Source organism: Populus nigra, chromosome 18, assembly GCF_951802175.1.
Source record: "Populus nigra chromosome 18, ddPopNigr1.1, whole genome shotgun sequence".
In the NCBI taxonomy this organism is placed as follows: domain Eukaryota; kingdom Viridiplantae; phylum Streptophyta; class Magnoliopsida; order Malpighiales; family Salicaceae; genus Populus; species Populus nigra.
This window is the reverse complement of record NC_084869.1, coordinates 5,406,095-5,427,578: the sequence shown is the minus strand read 5'-3', so window position 1 is coordinate 5,427,578 and position 21,484 is coordinate 5,406,095. Positions and strand designations below refer to the sequence as shown.

Sequence of the window (21,484 nt, the reverse complement as noted above, 5' to 3'; positions counted from 1 at the left end):
ACCTGAAAATCTGAACTTCTTTTCAGCTTTGAATATATGCTTTAAGGTTGGGTTGTCACAAACCACAAGTTATACAATTGTCCAACCTCTAATGGTAATCTATATAAACCACTGATGAGAAATCTCTTAAACCCTTTTAGGAGAGATTGATTGTTTTTTTTTTTTAATCAAATGTAAGTATATATAAAGATAAAAAAGAAACAAGTCGGGAAGCCAGCAAATCACATATACAAACATGTAAAACCCAAAAGAACATCTTCATAAGAAAAGCAAATTAAGCTAACATATACAAATTACAATGCAAAGCTAGAGAGGGAAACAAGATCCCTTAACATAAAAATATAAACAAAATTGGTTAACTAAGGAACCTATAAGTAAAACAGGTGCTAAAGTTAACCAACAAAAGAGCCACGCAGCGCCAAAAAATCTAGTCACAACAGCATATCAAGAAGAAAAGAGAGGCTAGGCCATTCTGAACCCGCCCGCCAACAAAAACAAAAACTACATATTCAGCACAACATCCTAAGACCAAGCAGAAGCCAGCTAGGGGAGAGATAAATTGTTATACCTTTTGTGTGTTTTGGTATTGATATACTGTACTCCTCTCACTTTAAAACTCTTCTTGTGCTCGTCTCTAGGTTTGGATATTGTGTGAGGGTGGTTATTATAGTCTTGGTATCTTAAAGCAGGTTATCTATTATTTCACGTTCAATTATAAATTCAAAGCCTGAAATTAGATAAATTTTGGTTTCGTGAATTGAATTAAAATTCCTTTAGGGTTTGCGTTAATACCTTTGTGAATGTCAGGGTTTGAATCTGACCCCTGGTCATAACATGATTCTAACCTATACATACCAACCTGCCACGAGCCAGCTTAACTATTGAACAGATTAGCTACTAGCTACTAATATATAAGCTTAAGTATTAATGCAATTGATGATAACATATTTTATCATCCTTTATTTTGTACGATATGATGAGATTTTTTTTGAATTGTAATATAATAGCATTTTTATATGCTCAGGGTGTGCTATTAGTATCCTCTCATAATGAACAACTTAAATACACAATCTATAACATCTACAGAATCATAAATAGGAATGATAACTTAATTCAAATAGATAAATGCCAACCCAACCTACTTGAAGGCGTGTATTTTTTTTTTTTTTAGTAGTCACTTTATCTAATAAGTAATATATAATCTATGGATATTATAAAACCTGATCTGAAACTTAATCTATAATTAACCCAATATATATTATTTTATGTTGAATAATAAATAAGTTAGATGATAAATACCTATATTCTCAATATCTTTGAGTATAAATATCTAAATTTTTTTATAAAAAAATAATAGATAAAATATAAATATAAAGAAAGTCAATCAGTAATACTAATTGTCATCCCTAATTTAAGCATTTAAGGTGAGAATCTCAGCTCAAATATGCAATTCAATAAATACTATTAAAATCTCGGATGAAGCCGTGAGAAGAAAACCCATTATCACCCCAAATCTAATTATGACAATGAACCAAAGATTTTGAAGGAACGATGGGGCACTCGAATGGCAAACTAAGATGGGCATTTTAGTGGGGTTGATTGAATTAATGAATAAATATGATCACTTCTGTTTCCTTCATCACTCAAAAGAATGATAAACGAACAGGCAACCATAATATCCTTCACCGGAATACTGCTTCTAAAGGAAAATGAAACCATTTTACCTTGCAACGGTCGCGAAGTGGCGGAGAGGGATTAGGCAAAGGAAAGCACAAGGATCACGTCAACAAGAAAACAAATACATTGAAAACATAATATTAAACCAATCGTCCAATACAAGTCGTTGAGGTCTGGCCTAGCAAGCTTCGTCGTGTTTTGATCATCGGCAAATAGCTCTACATGCCCAACTCATATTTTGTACAAAGCTGATATCCGTAGAAAGAAAACCGAGATATGTGACTGCTTATTAAGATGCAATAAAGACAGCAAAAATTAGCCCCCATGCAAAATTTGGGGGTTCATCTCCAACGCTTCAGAAAATTTACACGCTCCGAGGTTGATATCAGATTTGGATAGCGCCGCCATCAACATGCAAGCACTTCTCACCGCAACCTTTGACAATTGAAACTCTGATGAAAAATGTGATACAAATTAAATATTGATGGTCGCCTCCCATAACCTAAGAACTCCATTACGACCACCACTGCATATCCTTTTCCTTTCGAGATCAGAAGCCACACATCTAACCTGAATGCCACAAACAGAAAAGAGGTGAAACTCGTAAAACGATGACCCATGTTTTCCTCTACAATATTATTGTTTCCAAGGGACAGCAGAAACAAATGCCTACGAATATATCAGAAAAAATATTCAGGTTCGACATTGATCAATATTTAAGAAATATGCATCTAAGGGGAGACAAGGTTGCATATGAAGCAAATAACAAAACATGTAAAGTAACCATGTGAACTGCAGCCTTAAAATGCCCTCAAACTGCAGGCTGCAACCAATTGTTATTGCATATGTGATTCCACTGAATGAAAGGCTGCCATTTGCTTATTTAGTTAAAGGTTCGACTGGCAGTAAGACACTGACAGAGCACTTTAACTGGACTTGAGCTTACATCAAATGGTCCTATTTAAGAATCAAACTAGTCTAATAGTATTAGTTACATACCTATTGACTAATAAGCAAAATAATCAACTGCCAGTGTTTCCGGTTGAGTATTCAGTTCTGGAGAGAAATTAAACACATAGGATGATGCCATAACAAACAACCAGAACAGCACATCTGCTTTCTGGAGTTGTGATAGATCGTTTATCAATAGAGGCTTATGACATCAGACAAGACCAAATGAGATAAAATGGGAAGGCAAATGATTGCTAGATTACACCTACCAGGCAAAGGACTTGCTGGCTTAAAAAGCAGGTAAAAAAAAAAGCTTGGAGGTATCAACTATCAAGTAAACACAATATCTTCTAACGGCTGATCAGGAGATAGAAACTTCGACACCAAGAGAAAGCTGAATGAAGAAAGATTTATAGATGGAATAGAACATTCAATTCCCTTGCAAGATCATTATCTAGGAATGTTAGATGAAAACAGACAACAGCTGAGTAGGAAGTAGGCTCTACATGTCGAGGATTCAATTCCACCTGAGCATTAAAAACAAGATCACCTAAACAATTGGTCGGATTAAATGGGATCTACCAAAAAAAGGAATGGGTGAGCAAATGTTAACATGTCAGTTGAGACATGGAGAACTTTAATAGCTGAATTAATCATTGACCCTGAGATAAATTTACCAACACTGACCTCCCATTTTCAACCTTCGGAGGATAAAAACTAATCTCTGAAGTTACCTATGGATTGGGCTAAGGAGGGTTAAGTGTTGCGGGGCTAACATTTAATCCTTTTATCCTTGTTTGGAGAATTTTTTAAGATGAAGGTAAAAGTTATGGGGCGAAGTGTGTTTGGGATTGTGGTAGCTTTTGCAGTTGCGGTTTGAAAATATAGATTTCAAAAAAGCTACAAATTATAGCTTTTTCATAACTGAGATTTAAAGAAAGAGTTTTGGGACCAATGCAAAATTGTGGTGTATAGATTAACTAAACACTTTCAAAACTATGGTTAGAACAAATCACAATTTCAACCACATTTCATCACACTACCAAAAAGGCCTTTAATCTAAAAAAAAGATTTGGGTGTTTACCTAGCGAGAGTGGGTAAGGAAATGATGGTGGGTTGTGTGGCGTGTGATTGTGGAGTTTGTGCAATGCTGTTTTATTTCTCAAATCCATCTTTTACTTTCCTTCTATTTTCCTGGGTCCCACAATAGTACATTAGTTCTTATTTTTAAATTATATATGGTTTCAATTTAAATTTAAAAAATTGTTAGGCCCTACCATTACACAATTTTTACACCCCTACCACAACATCCTTTACACTCAACCCTTCAACCACTTTTTTACACCACTCATCCTTAACACTTAAAATACATTTGTACCGTGTTCCCAAAAAATTCAATATTTTTTTTTTTTTTGCTAAAATTTAATATGTTTTGTATGTTTTAGATCGTTTTGATGTACTGATGTTAAAAATAATTTTTAAAAATAAAAAAAATCATTGGCATGCATTTCAGCACAAAAAGTTATTTGAAAAGCAACCGCAACCACACTGTCAAATACTCTCTTAATCTCCAACTTTCAACACCGTGCCAGAACAACCTAAAACTCAATCCCATATTATAGCGAGTTTGGAGTCAAAATGTATTCAATGCACTAAATCACCGTGAACTCAACATTTAACACTCCACACTTAACATTTACTTATTTGACATTTTCCTTGAAACTAGAATGAAGATGCAAACCAAACAGCAGAAGAGATTGTTAAACCTTCTCAACATATCTAAGCAAATTTTGAGTGGCACTGGATGAGTTTGTAAGGTTAAAAGAGAGAGTGGGGAGGCACCCCAGAGGACATATTAGATTTGAATGGGGTTGAGAGGGTTTATGCGATGAGAGAGGGAAATTCTTACTGTATTACACAAGGTCCAAAGTACCCAGTGAACAGACACACGAGTAGCAGAAATAGCAGTAGTAACTAGGAACATAGAACAGTTATATAAAACCACCAAAATTCATACCATAGCAACTGTCCTTTGTGGTGTTCTGTAAAGATGCCACCCAGCCATTTTTGATCCTGTGCTAGAGAAGCCGCCAAGTCTATCTTGAGGCCGGTGAAAGAGAGACATAGAATTGTCAGCTGCGCCAATTCCCAACCAGTGTTCCCCAGCATTGATGGATAATATAGGAGCTGAATGAATGGTAACATTCTTCACGCATCTTATGCCTCCTGCACACATTATGTTAAAAATGATATCAGTGGTGCTCAAAGGAAAGGACGGACAAGAAAATTTTAATCAGAAAAATGATTTGTAAATGGAGAGGAGGGACGTGAGAAATTTAATTGGAAAAATGAAAATACAAACTTTTTTCTTGTGCCATATGACATATCATGCAAGACACTGAAAGCAGGCCATGCAGAAATGATACCCTTGTACAAAGTATAGAAACTGTTAAATTTTAAAGGAAGAGTGGTGAAAAGGCTTTTTTTGTTGCTTGGCTTTCAACCATTACCAAGGTAAGACTACAGGCAAAATATGTTGCAATTCCATAAAAAAAATTCACAAACCAAAAGTGGGTAGGCATTATGTTTTTACCATTGATATGGACTGCACTGGTATCAAATTATTTTAATTGACCTCTCAATATAAGTACATAAAAGACATTCACATACATAGTATATGTAAAAAAATAAAACAAATAGAAATGGAGAAAAATCCTATTAGATTAAGGATTAAGTAAATGCCATCCTTGCACTTACAACATGTCAATGCCAAATAGAAGGGGATAGAAAAATAAAAGGAGAAAATTAGAACAAGAGAAAGTCAAAATGGTATCGTTTGCAATATGCAACAATAAACATGAACGAAACATTAAGTGCTTATTAGCTGGTAGAGCTTGGTAAGTATAGTATAACCACAATTACATCCATTAAAATACGTGTTCCTTAAAAATTCTGAGACACGAAACTGGTATTTTGTGGACAAACACTGCATTACTTCCTAAATTAAATGAAACAGAGAGATGTTATTGGCCCATGTATGGACAACTCCTTCATGATATAATATCCTCTGATGCAAGTCAGATGAGACTCTCAAGTTGGAAAAATTACATCTTAACAGGGCCAAACATAGAACAGCTCAAAAAACAAAAATAAAAGGATAGGAAGTTCAACTTGGCAAGAAAATATTACTGCTCTTACCCTCCTCATTTTCCCAAAACCGGAGAAGTCCATCAGTTGAACCTGAAAAGGATATCTCAAGTCAGTACATATCTTTAGCAGTTCATGTTGGCACTTGAAACATATTTCAGTATGAATCTTTAACATTCATTCGATTAAGATATCACGTAGCCCTTCAAATAAATGATGAAATACCATAGGAGCACAAGGTAAATGCAATTGAATCTGAACAAAAAAAAAAGTAGAAGATATTATTTACCTGTTATTATTCCTCTGTCTGACATGGAATATTCAACGCATAATATTGGACCAGCATGGCAGGCTAGAACAGCATCGCATGTTCCTCGTGAAACAGACCACACTCTTGCAGTCCAATCATCACTACCAGTAATCAGTGTGTCTCCAACCATTCTAATTGACCTACATGATGGACAGACAAATAGCTCCTTCACAACTGTAATTAACAGTTATCATAAACAGAAGAAAAATACTCTGCTCAGCTCACCGAATCCATTTTGTGTGCCCTAAAAGCTTGTGCATCTGCCTACCAGCACGGATATCCCATATGTTTGCAACCCTAGTAATGCAAGTGTTAAGCAGGTTGGTTTTCAGTAGTCAGTAACAGAATAAAGATTCAAAAAAACATGCTGTAGCATTTGTAAGTTCAAAGTACATACGCATCTCTACCAGCAGCAGCAAGAATTCCAGTGGAATCATCATACTCCATGCATAGGACTGCACTAGAGCAACGGCCAACCGTTGCCACACAAGTATCAGTTCGAACATCCCACATCTTAACAGTTCCATCATGTGCAGCAGTAAGGACACGTTCACCAGACAGCATACGGACAGAGCTAACCTACAAGAATAAATAGAAGGATTATTTTCGAATTCAAATATCTTTTCCATATGTTTTCATTCGCCACCTCAGTGATGTGTTAATTACTTACGTAACTAGCAAAGAAAGGTTGCTTAAACAAGAACTTTTGTTTGTGTTGCAAACTTGCAGTATGCAAGAGAAAGCATAAGTGTTATACATGTTCTCCAGAAAAGCAATAGTAAGAAAATCATTGTTTAATTAAGTAAAGAAAGTAGCATAACAAGTAAAACAGAAACGAAACACAAATTTTTTGATGTGGGGAACTTTCTTTAATATTTTTGGCCTAATGATGTTTATTGCATTATTTCATTAATGGTAATGGTTTTGTTCTCTAGAAAAGCAATAATAAGAAAAACATTGTTTAATTAAGTAATGAAAGTAGCATAACAAGTACAAATGAAACGAAACACAAATTTTTTAATGTGGGGAACTTTCTTTAATATTTTTTGTCTAATAATGTTTATTGCATTATTTCATTAATGGTTAAGGTTTTTAGATTTTGAGAAGTTTAAGAAGAGTCCAAAATGCAGTTTGATAAATCAGTCATAACTTTTAATCTAACCGTTGGATTGAGTTGATAGAAGATTCTAAACGCCCTATTTCCTATTGAATTAAAGTATCATCATGATTGGATATTGGGAAAACCTTCAAATAAGACTTGGAAGTTACTGTGCAAGATTGTCTTTATTTACCTTATTGTATTTGGGGTTCTTTTTTCAATTTAGCCTAGGACTTTTAATTTAATTAATATTTTACTAGTTAGGAATCCTAACGTTGGATGGATTCTATTAGTTAATTTTAATTAGGAATTCTTTTGTATAAGGATTTTAGGCCTAGAACTAGTATAAATAAGGATATCTAGTTTATTTAAAGATTCATTTTCAAATTATTCAGACTTTCAATAAAATATTAGAGAGTTTTTTATAAATTTTTCTACAACTTAGGTCTGTAACCTTAGCGCTTGAGAACCCTAGATTCTATCCATGTTATACACCATGTCAATTGGTGTCAGAGCAGGTTGACCTCTTTGATGGACGGAGATAGTCTGTGATGTAGGAGTGGTGGCTCTTTGGGGCACTGTGTGGGCTCAGGAGTAGAAATTAAATTGTTTGGCGCTAGCTTAAGAACAGAGAATGGATCGTTTGGAGCAAGTCATAGCAGGTCTAACTCGGCTAATGGGTGATAAACAATTTAAAAGTTATCTAATCATGTTGAAGATAACTTGACCAAAGAGGGTGCTAACAAACAATTTAAGTCTTTTGACCTTAAGGTGGAGAAAACAGTGGCAAATGATGATCTTTCAATCATGAATGAAGATCTTACAAACAAGGATATGGAGGACATGGTAATTTTTTACAATTCTCCTAAAGTTAAAATGAAAGACTATATGGAAGTTTTTTTACATTCAAAGATTGAAGTATTAGAAGTCATAAATGATGATGAGGTTAAGTTTGAAGTAAAAGAATGTGTGAAAGAATTACAAGTGGACTTCATAGGAACAAAAAGCATAACATTAAATATGAATTTTTCTTTAGCATGCACACCTCATAAATTATATTTTGAAGTTCACATGTCAAAGACATACTATTTCATGAATATGTTGGCTACAATGCTATATTCAAACTATTTGTTCATGTGGAAAGGTCGAATTCAATTTCTAAAAGTTAATTTGAAGGCTAGTCTTTCAAAAGTAAAGGGGTTGTGGGGACTTTCTTAATAATTTTGGCCTAATGATGTTTATTGCATTAATTCATTAATAATTAAGGTTTTTAGGTTTTGAGAAGTTTAAAAGGAATCTAAGACATGGTTTGGTAAATTTTAATCCGGCCGTTGGATAGAGCTCCATATTTTTTATTGGGTAAAAGTATCATAATGATCAAAGATCGGGAACACCTTCAAATCAGGTCGGGAAGTTATTGTGCGAGATTGTCTTTATTTACCTTGTTGTATATGAATTCTTTTTACTATTTAACTTAAAAAAATTAAATTAATTAGTATTTTACTATAGATGGATCTATTTGTTAGGTAAGTCTTAACTAGGAATCATTTCCTATAAAGATTTTAGTTTTACTTAGAAATCCTTTCCTATAAGGATTTTAGATCTAGAACTAATATGAATAAAGATGTCTAGCTTATTTTGAGATTCAGATTCAGATTAGTCAGGCTTTTAATAAAATACTAAAGAGTTTTCTCTAAATTTCTCTACAGCTAGGGTCTTTAACATGTCTTAGATTCAGAGGAAAAGTGGTGTATGCTATAAGTTCTATTCCCAATCTAAATAACCTAGCATAGATGCCCTGCAAAGGCAAACCTGGGCATCATGACCCTTCAGCTCTTCAAGAAGCTGCGATGTTTGCTTATCCCATACAATAACAGACTGATCATCAGATCCTGACACCACTTTTCCTCGATCAGAACTTATAGCACGAACAGTTCTGCAGTTCATAAATTTTAAGGTCAACAACCACTATAGAAGCATGGCCATCAGCACATATTGACTCAGATAAATCATCACGAGTAAATAAAAACATGTAAAGACACCTGGTATGCCCTTTCAAAGTTGCACGGAGTTCAGAACCACGAATGCTAGGATCCCAGATTTTAACCTGCATGATCATTCACACGAAATAAATGTCAAATGATACAAGTGTTGTTAAGGTTACATAGTTGCATCCATCAATTAACCCACACAAAGACTATGGTCAACAGGGAAAACACACATGCTGGATTACAGGATTGACAATTTAACAAATCAAATATAAGGCATGATTGTCTCAGAATCAAGGTGGCATAGAAGTTTGAAAGGTCCTGCCTTGATTCTGTCTATTTAGAGCAAAGAAAGAGAAGCTTGAAGCCATAAAGTGAAGAGTGCATCAGAAAACATGGCTCTGTGGTTAACTTCCAGGCATGACTTGTGTAAAAATAATTATACATCAAATGAAATTAATCTGTTATGCTAAATTACCATGCAGTCTGTGCTTCCACTGATAAAGAAACCAGCATCTTCACGGTCACCAACCAGATCCCACACCTCTCTTCTGGTTACACAATGTACAGCAGTAACGGCACCACTATGGCCTCTAAGTATGCGAACATTGGTTTGAAGTTTCTTCTGCCCATCAGCAGACGAATCTTGTTTTCTTGGGGTTCCATTTTCATTTACTGCTCAAATAAAAATTTTAACAAGCAGTGTTGTAATCACAGAAGAAAATAAATAAATGGTAGACTAATTATGGTAGAGTACAAGTGACCATTGCTATGAAAAGACAAACCTGAAGTGCCATTGGAAGACCCTTTACGAACTTGACCAAAAGAGTTTGCTCTGGATGAATCTCTGCTAAACATGCTTTGGACCCAGCTCCTGCCAATAACAGAAGCTTCTGCAGGTTGCTGATTCTCATCCATAGAATCTTTTGGGTGTGGAGATGACAATCCATGACACAACATTGATTGGGCCTTTAAAGAAGATATTCCCCAGTAACTGATACGAATTTGCTGGATATGTGACAAGAATCCTCTCAGTTTTATCTGAACCAAAAAACAAAGCAAATTTCAGTAGCATGAAACCATAAAAGATGCAAGAAAATAGTCAAAACCGAAAGGTGGAATGAGATATCAACAACATGACTAAGAATCAGGCAAATTTAAATCATCCCCAAATCACTGTATTTCATGAGAAAAATGTTGACTAGTCAGAATTTTGAAATGGAAAGAGACAAGAAAAGAAAAGATTTCTTTAATGCAGATATACTTAATTATCTCATTTAGTGCGAGTCTCCAAGGATTGAGCAACTCCAAAATGGATAGTAATTATGGAAGATGGACAATTGAACATAAGAATTATCATTTGGCATGGTCAGAGTTTCAGATAACGATCCCCAAATATCTAGATATAAAGACACAAGTCTTTGTGCAAATATATGAATTTATGATGTTAAGAATATTAAACTTGACTATGGCCATTCAAAATAGTCCAAAAAGGTTAAGCAATCATGAAATAGTAATTATGTACAAGTTCTATCACAAAATGCATGAAATGCTCAACTTTCATTTCTAACATAAATGAACGAGTTCTGGTATCACTTTCCACACGAGTATAGAGCATAGGTGTACAGGATCATCATGCCCATAAAAGTTGAACATACCAAACAATCATGATTGAAGTGTCCTCCAAATCTAGTGACATGCTTTTACAGATTCCTAACTTCACATTGTTTAATGAATGCACTAAAGCAATGAGCAAAGATAACACTTTTTTTTTCCCATTTGGAATGCAAAGAACCATTCCACTTACAAGGAAACCAACATAAGGCCTGCTAAGAAGTATTTGACTTCCAGAAATACCCTTCTGATAACTGGTGTTGAAATAGTTTAAATACATGGGTATTTGTGAATTAATTTTTTTTATTTCAATGTACAGCTCAAATGAAAAAAAAATGATGTAAGATAACTCAAATTGAGGTTTTGAAAAAGACAGCTACTAAAATAGTGGTTATCTCTGTTCATATTTTCTAGATATCTGACTCTACTAAATACAACTAGGAAAACAGAGAAAAATGAGAAACCCTACCAGCCTTACTTGGCTATCAAATCCTACATTAAGAGTTGGGAAGCATTGACAATTCTTTCTGTTTACTTTGGACACCATGGTTAATGTGACATCTCTCTCTCTCTCTCTCTCTCTCTCTCTCTCTAGAAGAACTACAGGTAGAATTATTAGGATGCAACATACTTGATTCATATTTTTTTCTTTCAAGTAAACCTAAATTCATTTTATTCCAGAATCCTTATGTTTCAAATAGTTTATTCAACACCCACTCCTTTCTGGAAACTGTTCTATTTTTTCTTTTTTCTTTAGGATATGGCACATCACACATTCATTTGTTGTTCAGTTGCAAGAACATTTAAGTAAATCAGAACCAAAACGCATTATTGAATCAAATAGTATATTGTGCTTAAACATGTAAAGGTCCAGTCACAATAGACGTTCCAATGCAAATACCATGGATCTTAATTAAACCTTAGTCAAGCAGTATATAAACAGGAGTTAACTTACAAACTGTTTGTATCCAATATTGTTCTTCTCTGCTATTGTTTCAATCATGTGCCAAGCATCAGTATCAGGAAGTCCCAATCCAGCCTTCACAATGACATGAAACATGATCAGAACAGGTGAAGCCTGCAGGAGGGAAAAAGATGTGACAGTAAAAAAGTAAAGACAAAGAAGACCACCATGTGTAAAGCCACCAGAATTAACTGTGTTGTCACTAAAGCTGCATAATTGGCTGACCTGCAGTAAAATTAAGAGCATAACACCTGAGAAGCTTGTTATGGCCATATCTAAAAGATGAAATTGGTTAGAATGCTTCGTCAAGGAAAGAAGGGAAAGAACAGAAAGAAGGGTTAAATTTCATGCATCCTATCTCCTAGCACTCAGCAGCTGTATGTTTTGCATTCCCATTTTTCTCTTTATATGAGTGCAGATGGAGCAGATGGCAGATATAAACATGCAAAATGGTTTTATCTATAAATGCTGTTTGAAATTTAACATGGCTTTTTCACAAAACCACCAGATAACTCAAGGGATTATGCTTGTTAACTTCTGCATGTTATTGTTATCAATTACTCAAAAGACGGAACATTAACTTTACCACTGGCAGAAGCTGCATTATTGACAAAAACCAAATTTGAAGGATTGACAAGCAGTCAGTTGTTTTTATTATAATACCAACAAAAACTTGGCAGCAAATAGTTAAATAATGAGAATCTATTAAGATTTAAGCATTACAGATAGTTCAGAATTGCAGCCTTACTTGCTTGAAGAATGCTCCATTAGATACTCAAAGAACACCTCCCAAAACCTGCAAGATAATTAAACAGACCATCTAAAATTTCAATTTTTTTTCTTCGCTAAGATTAATAATTCAATACAGAAATGCCACAAAAGGATTACACAAGAAGCTCTAAAGGCAAAATAACTAAAGTAGGAAGTTATGATAAGATCAAAATAGACTCTGGGAAAGATAAATGAAAACAAATCCTTGTTTAAAGCAATGCTTATGCCAGTTACGAGAGACTGAAAAATTAAAGTCAATGAGAAATAAATGAAATTCAGTAGAAAATTACTATATGCATACCGTAGCTCCTCCCATATAGACAGAGAAATAAGATGACGCTGGACATAGTCAGAAACATTATTAGAATCTTTTTTATACATCTCAGCAGATACTTCAAGGGCATCTCTAATGGTTGACACATCATTCCGGGATGTTGCACGACTAATTGCTGTTTTAAGCTGAATTTACACAAATAAAATTTAGGGGAATTAGATAACTCAACACATAAGGTCGCACAGTAAAAGGGGCCACCAGGGTGGATAGAAAAAACTAAGATTCTGACGCAACAATTTAGTTGTAAGTGGTATCCAACAAAGAAAAGCTAAATCATCAAATCCATTACAAAAATCATAGTCAAATTCAGATTCAATGAAAATTTTGCAATGTAATCCAGAGGTATATACTAAGCATTTCAACAAATAGGAATTGTTTCATGCAAAAGAAAGCCTTGTTGTAGCTTCTACATACCAGTTCTTTCACCGCAATAAACTGTTCATCGGTCAATTGACAATGCCATCCCTGCAATAATGTATGTAGCCAAAAGTTAGCCTAATCGTGAACACAGAAAACATTCAATCAGTTTATGCCCTCCTACGTACTGAGTGTATATGCTCCCTTATACATTCAACAAACCCACTACCACCAATCCCCTCCGCGTCAGACTCAATCAATGCTGCAAAGCCAGTAAACAAAATGCCTATTCGTTAGCAGTATTCTTCAAAACTATAAAGCAAATGAAATTGAGAATTGAAAGGCACAAAATAGCAGTCTAAAAGTGTCAGTGAGAGGCTTATCTTCTTGTAGAATCATACCAAGGATAGTGCCATATTCAAATGATGAAAGTGGGTCGTCAGTAGCTCCCAGTTTAAGAAGACGAAGCCACAATCCCTGCATAGAAGTAAAAATAATACTTCAAACAATATGTAATTATGGAAAGAAGACCATAGCAATATGAGCAATTTTAATCAATTTGAAATTCTTAAAAAGAAAAAATTACATTTTGTTTCCTACATCACAGAAGCACAGAAATAGAAAAAGATTCACACATAAATATTACCTTTTGTTGCATGTTCTGAAGGTAATATTAATATTGCACAAATGAAAGTTGCATCTTTGGAAAGTTAAATAATACTTCCTAGCCTCTATGAACTTAATCAATTGCATAACACGATGAATTACATGTAAGACCTTTGTCTTCCATCCAGAGAATACAACAGTAACAACACCCATCCCAAACCCATGAATACAGGAGCAAAATAAAGACCATGAAAAAGAAATTTTTGCAGGTGAAGTTTGTCACCATTATAAACAAGCATTCAAGAGGCTGATATGATAGAATGCCACCTAGAGCTATGCTTGGTATTCTGTTTGATTATATTTGTCCAACCAAGAATGAGAAGGGAAACTCTAGTTAGGAACAAAACCTTCTCCCTGAATCTAAGAATGGAATGCTTAAAGGTTAAATCTATTTAATAAAGGTTATTACATTTTAAGATTATAACATGATACATGGTTTGAAATATAAGAATCTCCAAGAAAGAACAAGTCTCTAAAAAATCAGCATTAACATCAAATCCAGCAACATAATAAATAACAGGCACTACTAAATGTGTAAAATACTAGAAATACCCAGATAACTCATTAGCATTCTAAAAGGAAAAGAAGTTTTACCTGCAGTTTAACTTTAATGTCCAAAACCATAAGCTCCCTTTCTGCCTGCGAAACATATATGTTCATCATTCAGATAGTTTCCAATTTCTAAGACAGAACCACTGCTGCACAAATCATGGAATAAAGAACTTACAGCCCTTTCCATGGGACTAAGAGAGTCCTTGCCCACTTGCACAGATGGCGAACTGGTAAGGATATAAGAGAAATTAGGAACTGAGCAATTAGGAATCAAGCTAAGACAACGAAAATTAGAATAAAGCCATGTAGAAACCCGCGGACGCAAAACACAAAGATACCTAGGAGCATGCTTAATGTATTCAAAAGCTCCACTTGCTGCTGCAAGAATTTGTTTCCTCTTCTCCTCTTGTTCTTCTGACCTGATGTTTGAAGGAAACCTGTCATAAGTATATTTAGCACCTGATCCTGAAAAAACCAAGGGCATTGGTGTTTATAACTTTAGAAAATCATTTGAGACATGTTTGTATCGGTTTTACAGATTAATATACATAATCAGCAAAATTGAGACCTCAAATTTACCCAATATTCCGACATCTGGATCTGATATGGTTATAATCTCAGGTTCTACCACCGAAGTGGAAAGAATTGAAATAGGATTCTGACCCCTTCCAATTGTGTCTTGTAACTTCTCAAGAAGATTATTATTGTTTCCATCAGAATCAATACCTCTCTCCAGATAATCCAAGAAACCATGGGAATCTAAGAACTGTGTTATCTACAAACAACAAAAAACTAATTAGTACAAGGAGAACCAAATCAACCAATAGAAAAAATGGGTACAGAAATTAAAAACGGATTTCTAACACTCAAAATATCAAGTTGATAAAAGATCGTGGAAAATAACATCACCATGGGATCCGGTGGTTGGTTGGTTGACCTAGAGCGTTTCTTCAAAAATGCTTGGGCGTTGAAGGCATGAGTCACAGTGTTTTCCTGGAAAAAATAAACTTCATAAAATTAATTTGAAGGAGATCCCTATAGGAAAGTTTCAAATTAATTAAATGCAACGAGAAAACAAGAAAAGAGCGCCATACAAGGAAATTCCGGTATCCACCTAAAATGGATGCAAAGAACTTTAGGAATATTAACCTGCATAGAACGCACAAATCTAAGTATTACAATGAAAATAACTAAAAATAATTTAGACCAAGTAAGACTTTATTGATCCTGCATTTTTTGTATAATGGAAAACTTAGCACCAATACAATACAACATAAGCATTTATTTCAGGTTCGTACAAGGAGCAAACAGCAATCACCTGATTAACCATCAGAAATAGCAGGACAAATACAAAGTTATACTGCATTGTTACAGAAAACATATAACAAGGACAGTATTTATCTGATAAGATCATAATCAGATAGAAATAACTAGGTAACATATTCTATCTGATAAGATAATAATCAGATGGGAACATTATATGGGATAAATATATAACTACAAGTAAGGATAGAGCATCATTTGGAAGGTCTTTCTCTTTAACATACATCTCCGGAAATTCAAAAGTTCCAGAATTCATGGGATAACCAGAAAAGTGTAGAATTTTCTCTTTTACCACCAAGAAGGGGAAATGATAAAAAAAGAATAGACAGCTGGAGGCTGTACATTATCTATAATCACATGCTTAGAATTAGCAGTGCAATAACAACCAACAAGTATTCGAGCTAAGAACTTAATTGCTGGCTACCAGCATAACCATCATTTGATTGGCATATCCAAAATAATTGCACGTCTTTATGCTTCTTCAATTTTCAGTTAAGCAATTCACATAACATCCATCTCCTCTAATATATAATAAATACTATAGAAATCTAACAGAAATGCAGAGGTCTTTATGAAGACGCAATACAAAACCTATCAGCATCTCCATGAAGAATATTGTGAGAAGAATCTTTGAGAAAATATTTATGTGAAAGAAATTAATTTAAACAAGGAAATCAATGAGTACTTCAAAGATTTCACGGTGCATCCAAGTATCACCTAAGTTGGATGTCATGATCTTCTCCCCAAGGCTTGTTGCAGCCCTTTAAATATTGCTCAGATGAGTTAACCAAACCAGCTTTCATCTGATCTATCCCCATGACATTAGGGTACAATAGCTTCAGTATCTCACCCCGCAAAGAACTTAATTCTGGCTCTGGAATAGGGGGTATTTCTTCTGAGGTGCTAATTCGGTTATACTCAAGGTCCACAACGACTACCTGCAACACAATAGAAAAGGGACAGAATATCATAAACCAAATCTCAAGAAAGTGACGTGGACTACATAAATACATGCACAGTATACATGTGGCCGCAAATGATTAATCTAGTGATAAAGCTGAAAGTATTTCAGTCTTAAATATAAAATTCTCACATAAAACATAAAAAGGGAAGAAGATGAGTATTGATTGAATACCAGTCTATATAAGCAATGAAAGATTACTCATTAATACTCAAAGCTAAACTAAACCTCAAATCCACTACCAGTTAGGATTCACAACAGAGTTCTACTTCCTCCATTCAGTTATGTCATGGGCTAAAAGACCATGCAGCAATCTGCTACCATGTAATAGTGATGAGAAATATCTTAATAAATATAAATTTTTCCCAGTACCACACATGTAAATGATGGCTATACTTGACAAAATTTACACAGAACCTTAATAGAAGAGAGAAAATGCACACCAATCGAAAGGAAAAATAAGAGATCAAGGAGCTCAAAGCCTAAGTACCAGATACCCCAAGATGAAGATGCAAGGGAGACGGTTTCCTAAGAATGAGCTTTAGATGTTCCTATAGTCGTTTAAGTTAACAGCTCATGAAGTGTAAGTTCCCAGCATACATGTGAATCAGATAAGATTACATAACAGAATCGCCACTATTACATTACCAATCGAAAAAAGTTACATACTTTAATCTTAGACTGTAAAAGTGACCCCTACCAGACATGTCATTATACATCTTTGGTCAACAACAACAAATATTTCAGTACTATGAAACTCACTCGTCATGTTTTTCAGCAGATTTGATCCTACCAATAGTCTGCTATTGAGCTTCTATCTATGCAGTGTATGCTAACCATACACTGTTTGCACTGCGTACCAGGAGAATCCATCCACAGTTTGCACTCTATGGCAATCATAGTTCTATTCATGTCAGGAGTCAGTTTCAATTCACATCATATGATGAATGGATCTAGTATTGTTTTGTATTGTGTGCACCTTGCTCCTTCACAGCACACTCACTCTTCTTTCCTAGCTACTAACTAGCAGCCAACAGAAATATCAATCCTTCAACGTAGAAAAATCAAGGCTTGCCGTGCTAAATTAACATGGATATTATTTCCTTCGAAATAGGGAAGGAAAGGCATGGGATAGAGGCTAAACAAGCATAACAAGGCCACAAATACCATTTAATCTGCCACCGGAGTATCATGGCAAAATAAAACTCATCAATTTCTATTGATTGAAGTGGGCATATTATAGCTATTTCCTAGAATATTAAAAAATTGGACCAGTTAATGCTATGCGTTCTAGAAAGCAAAACCAAAAACCACACCATAGCATTTTCAGAGCATTCTACTCAGTTGAGCTGTCCCTGACTCAAAAGAGCTGGCAGAAAAAATGCTGCCAAATTTCATGCTAAAGGAAAATAAAATATACAAACAACAACAACAACAAGGCATGATAAATAATACTAAGCAAGAAACATAATTATAAAAGCAAACAAGTGAGCTCCACAATAAGTTTAAGGGAAAAAAAAAACATACACCATCCATTGCAAGGTCAGACGTATCAACAGATGAATGAAGACCCATCATATATGGTGTTGGCGCATCAATATAGTCTACTCCACTGAAAAATAGCAATGGAATGTAGACATGCTTCAGCACAACAAACATGAAATAATTAGAAGTGAGCTCATAAGAGAATCATTGAAGGAATGAATATACCATCAGCTTATCCAGTGAATAAAAAACATTTTAACTGCAATTTTCAACTACAAAGATAAAAACTGTTGCCAGCAAAAGAAGGCAAATCTAATGTGTTATTCTAGTCTGATAAAAGAACAATGAACTTCCAATTCATTCAAAACTCACCTGCCACCTAAAGGGATAAATCAAATGACATATGGCCTCTGATGCTATGGTTAAAAGTGAATACCTGCCTCAGAAAATTAGAGTACAATTAAAAACACAAATGATATAGCAATCATTATTTGAAATAATGCTGGATGGTATACAAATCAAGGATTTCTAGGTAAGTATTACATAACAATCAGCTGCTTAGGTAAGGTTGCAGACAACATTTTAGTAGTGCCTGTAAAGAGCATGGTAAGTATGAAAAGGATTTACATCTTCAGAAAGATGGCTGACTTGAAAGTTCAGATCATGATGATTGCAATCCACTTGCAAACTACAAAAGTGGATCTACTAAATTGCTGATGTACTTTTTCTTTGATGTATACAAATACCGGGATTAAAAAAATGGGAAAAGAAGGGCTATCAAATAACAGGAGCTACTGACTGAAGGAATGCATAAATACATCTAAATGGAAACCACACCAATTATCCATAAGATATGTGGACCCATGTAGACTACTCTTAACATTCCCAACAATTCTCTTTCAAGCCATCACCTCATAGTGGTAAACCATTGTATACAAGACAAGTTAAATTGAAATAATAATCAAACCAACCATATAGCTCACCTCTAATATAATACAAACCCATGGAGGCTTGTTGGTCATTTCACAAACCCATAGCATCTCTGCCATTTAGTGTGGATTAAACAGATATTAAGCACCTATCAATAGCCTAAATTGACTCCATTTTTTCCAGAGAGAGAGCACTACATCATTCTTGTACACGTAGCATGCCAACGTTGAAACAAATTCACCGGTTATCAAAACATAATCAGGAAAAAACTAAAGTTGAACAAATGATGATGCCGAAACAGGCCAATAAACCCAATGCACAAGTTTCAATAAGCATGCAAACATATCCTATACAACTTCTGAAAACTTTCAACATAGTGAGATTAGTAAAGAGAATCAAATCAATGGTAATTATATTTCTTTACTTCTCTTAAACAATTATTTGCTGTCAAAGGTTCAGAGAAATACTTGTTGGAACGAAGTAAAATCCTCCTTTCAAGTAACACGGCAGTAAAAAGTTTGAGTAAGTTGTCCACATCCAAACACTGTACCAATGGCTGAAATGACATCTGCATTCAGCAAAAATAAGAGTCATTTACTGTGTAGTAAAGTGAGTTTTTGTAAACCCTAATCTGCATGATACAATCAGCAAAGGCAGAATCAAGCCAACAAAACAAAAGGGATAGGAAATCACACATCAACATGGGGGAGTCCATCTTTTGGTGGAGCTTCCAATGAAAGCAGGCAGTTCTCAATGGCAAACAAGACCCGATCCTTTCCAGGAGTAGGCAAAGGGACATTCGAGATCATGTGAGATATAACTTCCCATAATGGCTTGCTGAAATTTTTATAGAGCTGAGAACGTTAAATGCAATGAAAACAAAACGATACCATAGAATTCCATTTTTAAATGAACTGATAAACTCAGTCAAAACCACAACATAAAATCCTAAAATCTTATAACTATTATGCATATTATGAGAACATAAAGGAGGTCATGTGCGCATGTCTACCAAAAAAAATTTAAAAAAATTGGTAACCGCATCCCAATTTCCACCCTTTTCTATCCATATAACAGAGAACCTTCCATAACTAAAAGATACCTTACCTACTTCCAGCAGGGGAAAAGCAAAGTGCAAATAACTCTTCCAGTGCATTTCTAAGAACACCAAAACTAGGGGATCGGGAAACAAGGCAGATGCATTTGTCAGCAAATGAGTTTGCGGGAATGCGGTAAGCTTCAGCAATATCCTCGCTAACTGGATCCCGGAAGGCAATGCAACTAACATAAATTTTTGATCCATCACCCTCTGCCAAAAAAAAAAATTACATTGAAAAGGACTATATATCCTAAAAAAAAAAAAAAGTATCCATCACCCTCCGCTAAACTTTTCTAAATTAAAAAAAAAAGACTATATATCCAGTGCTCTTTGTCAGAAATCATATTTTCACCATATGTATATATTACTTAGCTTCAAAAGTTTCATGCCGTCTTCAGCCCTTCTTCAAAAGATCGTTCTTTTCATTTTCCATAACAAGGTACAATAAATCTCTACCCAAAAAATGAAATAAAATCTAATTGCAGTAATTTAAAAAAAAAAAAGTACCGGTCAAAACAATGGGGTAACTTCTTGGAAATGTGAAGGAATCATCAGCATCGAATCCCGAGGGGTAAAACTCCACACCAGCAGGAAGGACACACTGCCGATCACCAGAAATTAAAGATAGAATTATCAGATCCACACACACCCACACGCACAAAAAAAAAGAAAAAGGAAAGACGTATTATACAATTGGGAGCTGAGGAGGAGGCGGAGGATAAAGAGAGTGATTATCAGGAGGATATTGATCGAGTAAAGAAGATTGATAAAACACTCGCATTCCATGATATCCTTTGTTTCTATCCACCGTTCTCATCTCCGGACCCAACCCACACACTACGAAATACTCGAACAGCCTTCCCATCTTTCTTCAACACAATTTTCGCTTGGCTTCTGATTATTTCATTACATCAAGAAAACAAAACTATTGACATTTTTTGTTTCTTTGGAGAGAAATTAGTCCCTCGATTTGAATTTTATTATAGCTTTACCTCTTTACCTTAAAAGATATAAAAGTCATCCACGTTTGCAAGATTTATTTTTTATTTAGCCTTTATAAAAGATTCAATACCTTAATTGCCTAGTTAGAAACTTATTTCTAGGACAATTTTAATTCCATTATTGTAAAATAAGTTGTTATATGCCTTATAGTAAGTATCCAAGAGAGTCTTGCTCATTGTAATTCATTCTTTGACTAGTTTCCCATCAACAAGTTTTCTTCTCTCCCAAGCTTTATGTTTTGTAATTTAACAAAA

General features: G+C 34.7%; 1 protein-coding gene across 1 annotated transcript; it reads right to left on the bottom strand.

Moving 5' to 3' along the window:
- Window positions 1-1,778: 1,778 nt before the first annotated feature.
- On the bottom strand, window positions 1,779-21,257 carry LOC133678585 (DENN domain and WD repeat-containing protein SCD1-like). Its single transcript, XM_062100953.1, has 31 exons — window positions 20,920-21,257; window positions 20,736-20,829; window positions 20,237-20,438; window positions 19,825-19,966; window positions 19,597-19,697; window positions 18,572-18,635; window positions 18,242-18,355; window positions 16,471-16,691; window positions 15,525-15,579; window positions 15,340-15,423; window positions 15,010-15,205; window positions 14,769-14,895; window positions 14,606-14,657; window positions 14,473-14,517; window positions 13,614-13,689; window positions 13,401-13,474; window positions 13,270-13,320; window positions 12,823-12,980; window positions 12,499-12,546; window positions 11,918-11,975; window positions 11,742-11,825; window positions 9,958-10,213; window positions 9,651-9,847; window positions 9,227-9,291; window positions 8,997-9,120; window positions 6,483-6,664; window positions 6,311-6,382; window positions 6,065-6,225; window positions 5,827-5,868; window positions 4,646-4,854; window positions 1,779-2,247 (listed from the first exon to the last, which is right to left on the bottom strand). Exons 1-31 carry the CDS (start codon window positions 21,091-21,093, stop codon window positions 2,152-2,154), a joined length of 3,624 nt encoding a protein of 1,207 aa, XP_061956937.1. The 5' UTR covers window positions 21,094-21,257; the 3' UTR covers window positions 1,779-2,151.
- Window positions 21,258-21,484: the final 227 nt, after the last annotated feature.

Coding starts and splice junctions, on each gene's coding strand:
- LOC133678585 (XM_062100953.1), bottom strand. CDS start 21,093: ATGGGAAGGCTGTTCGAGTATTTCGTAGTGTGTGGGTTGGGTCCGGAG. Junction 11,976..12,498: donor ATGGAGCATTCTTCAAGCAA/GTAAGGCTGCAA, acceptor ATTTTACTGCAG/GTCAGCCAATTATGCAGCTT. Junction 6,665..8,996: donor TGAAGGGTCATGATGCCCAG/GTTTGCCTTTGC, acceptor TTATTCTTGTAG/GTTAGCTCTGTCCGTATGCT.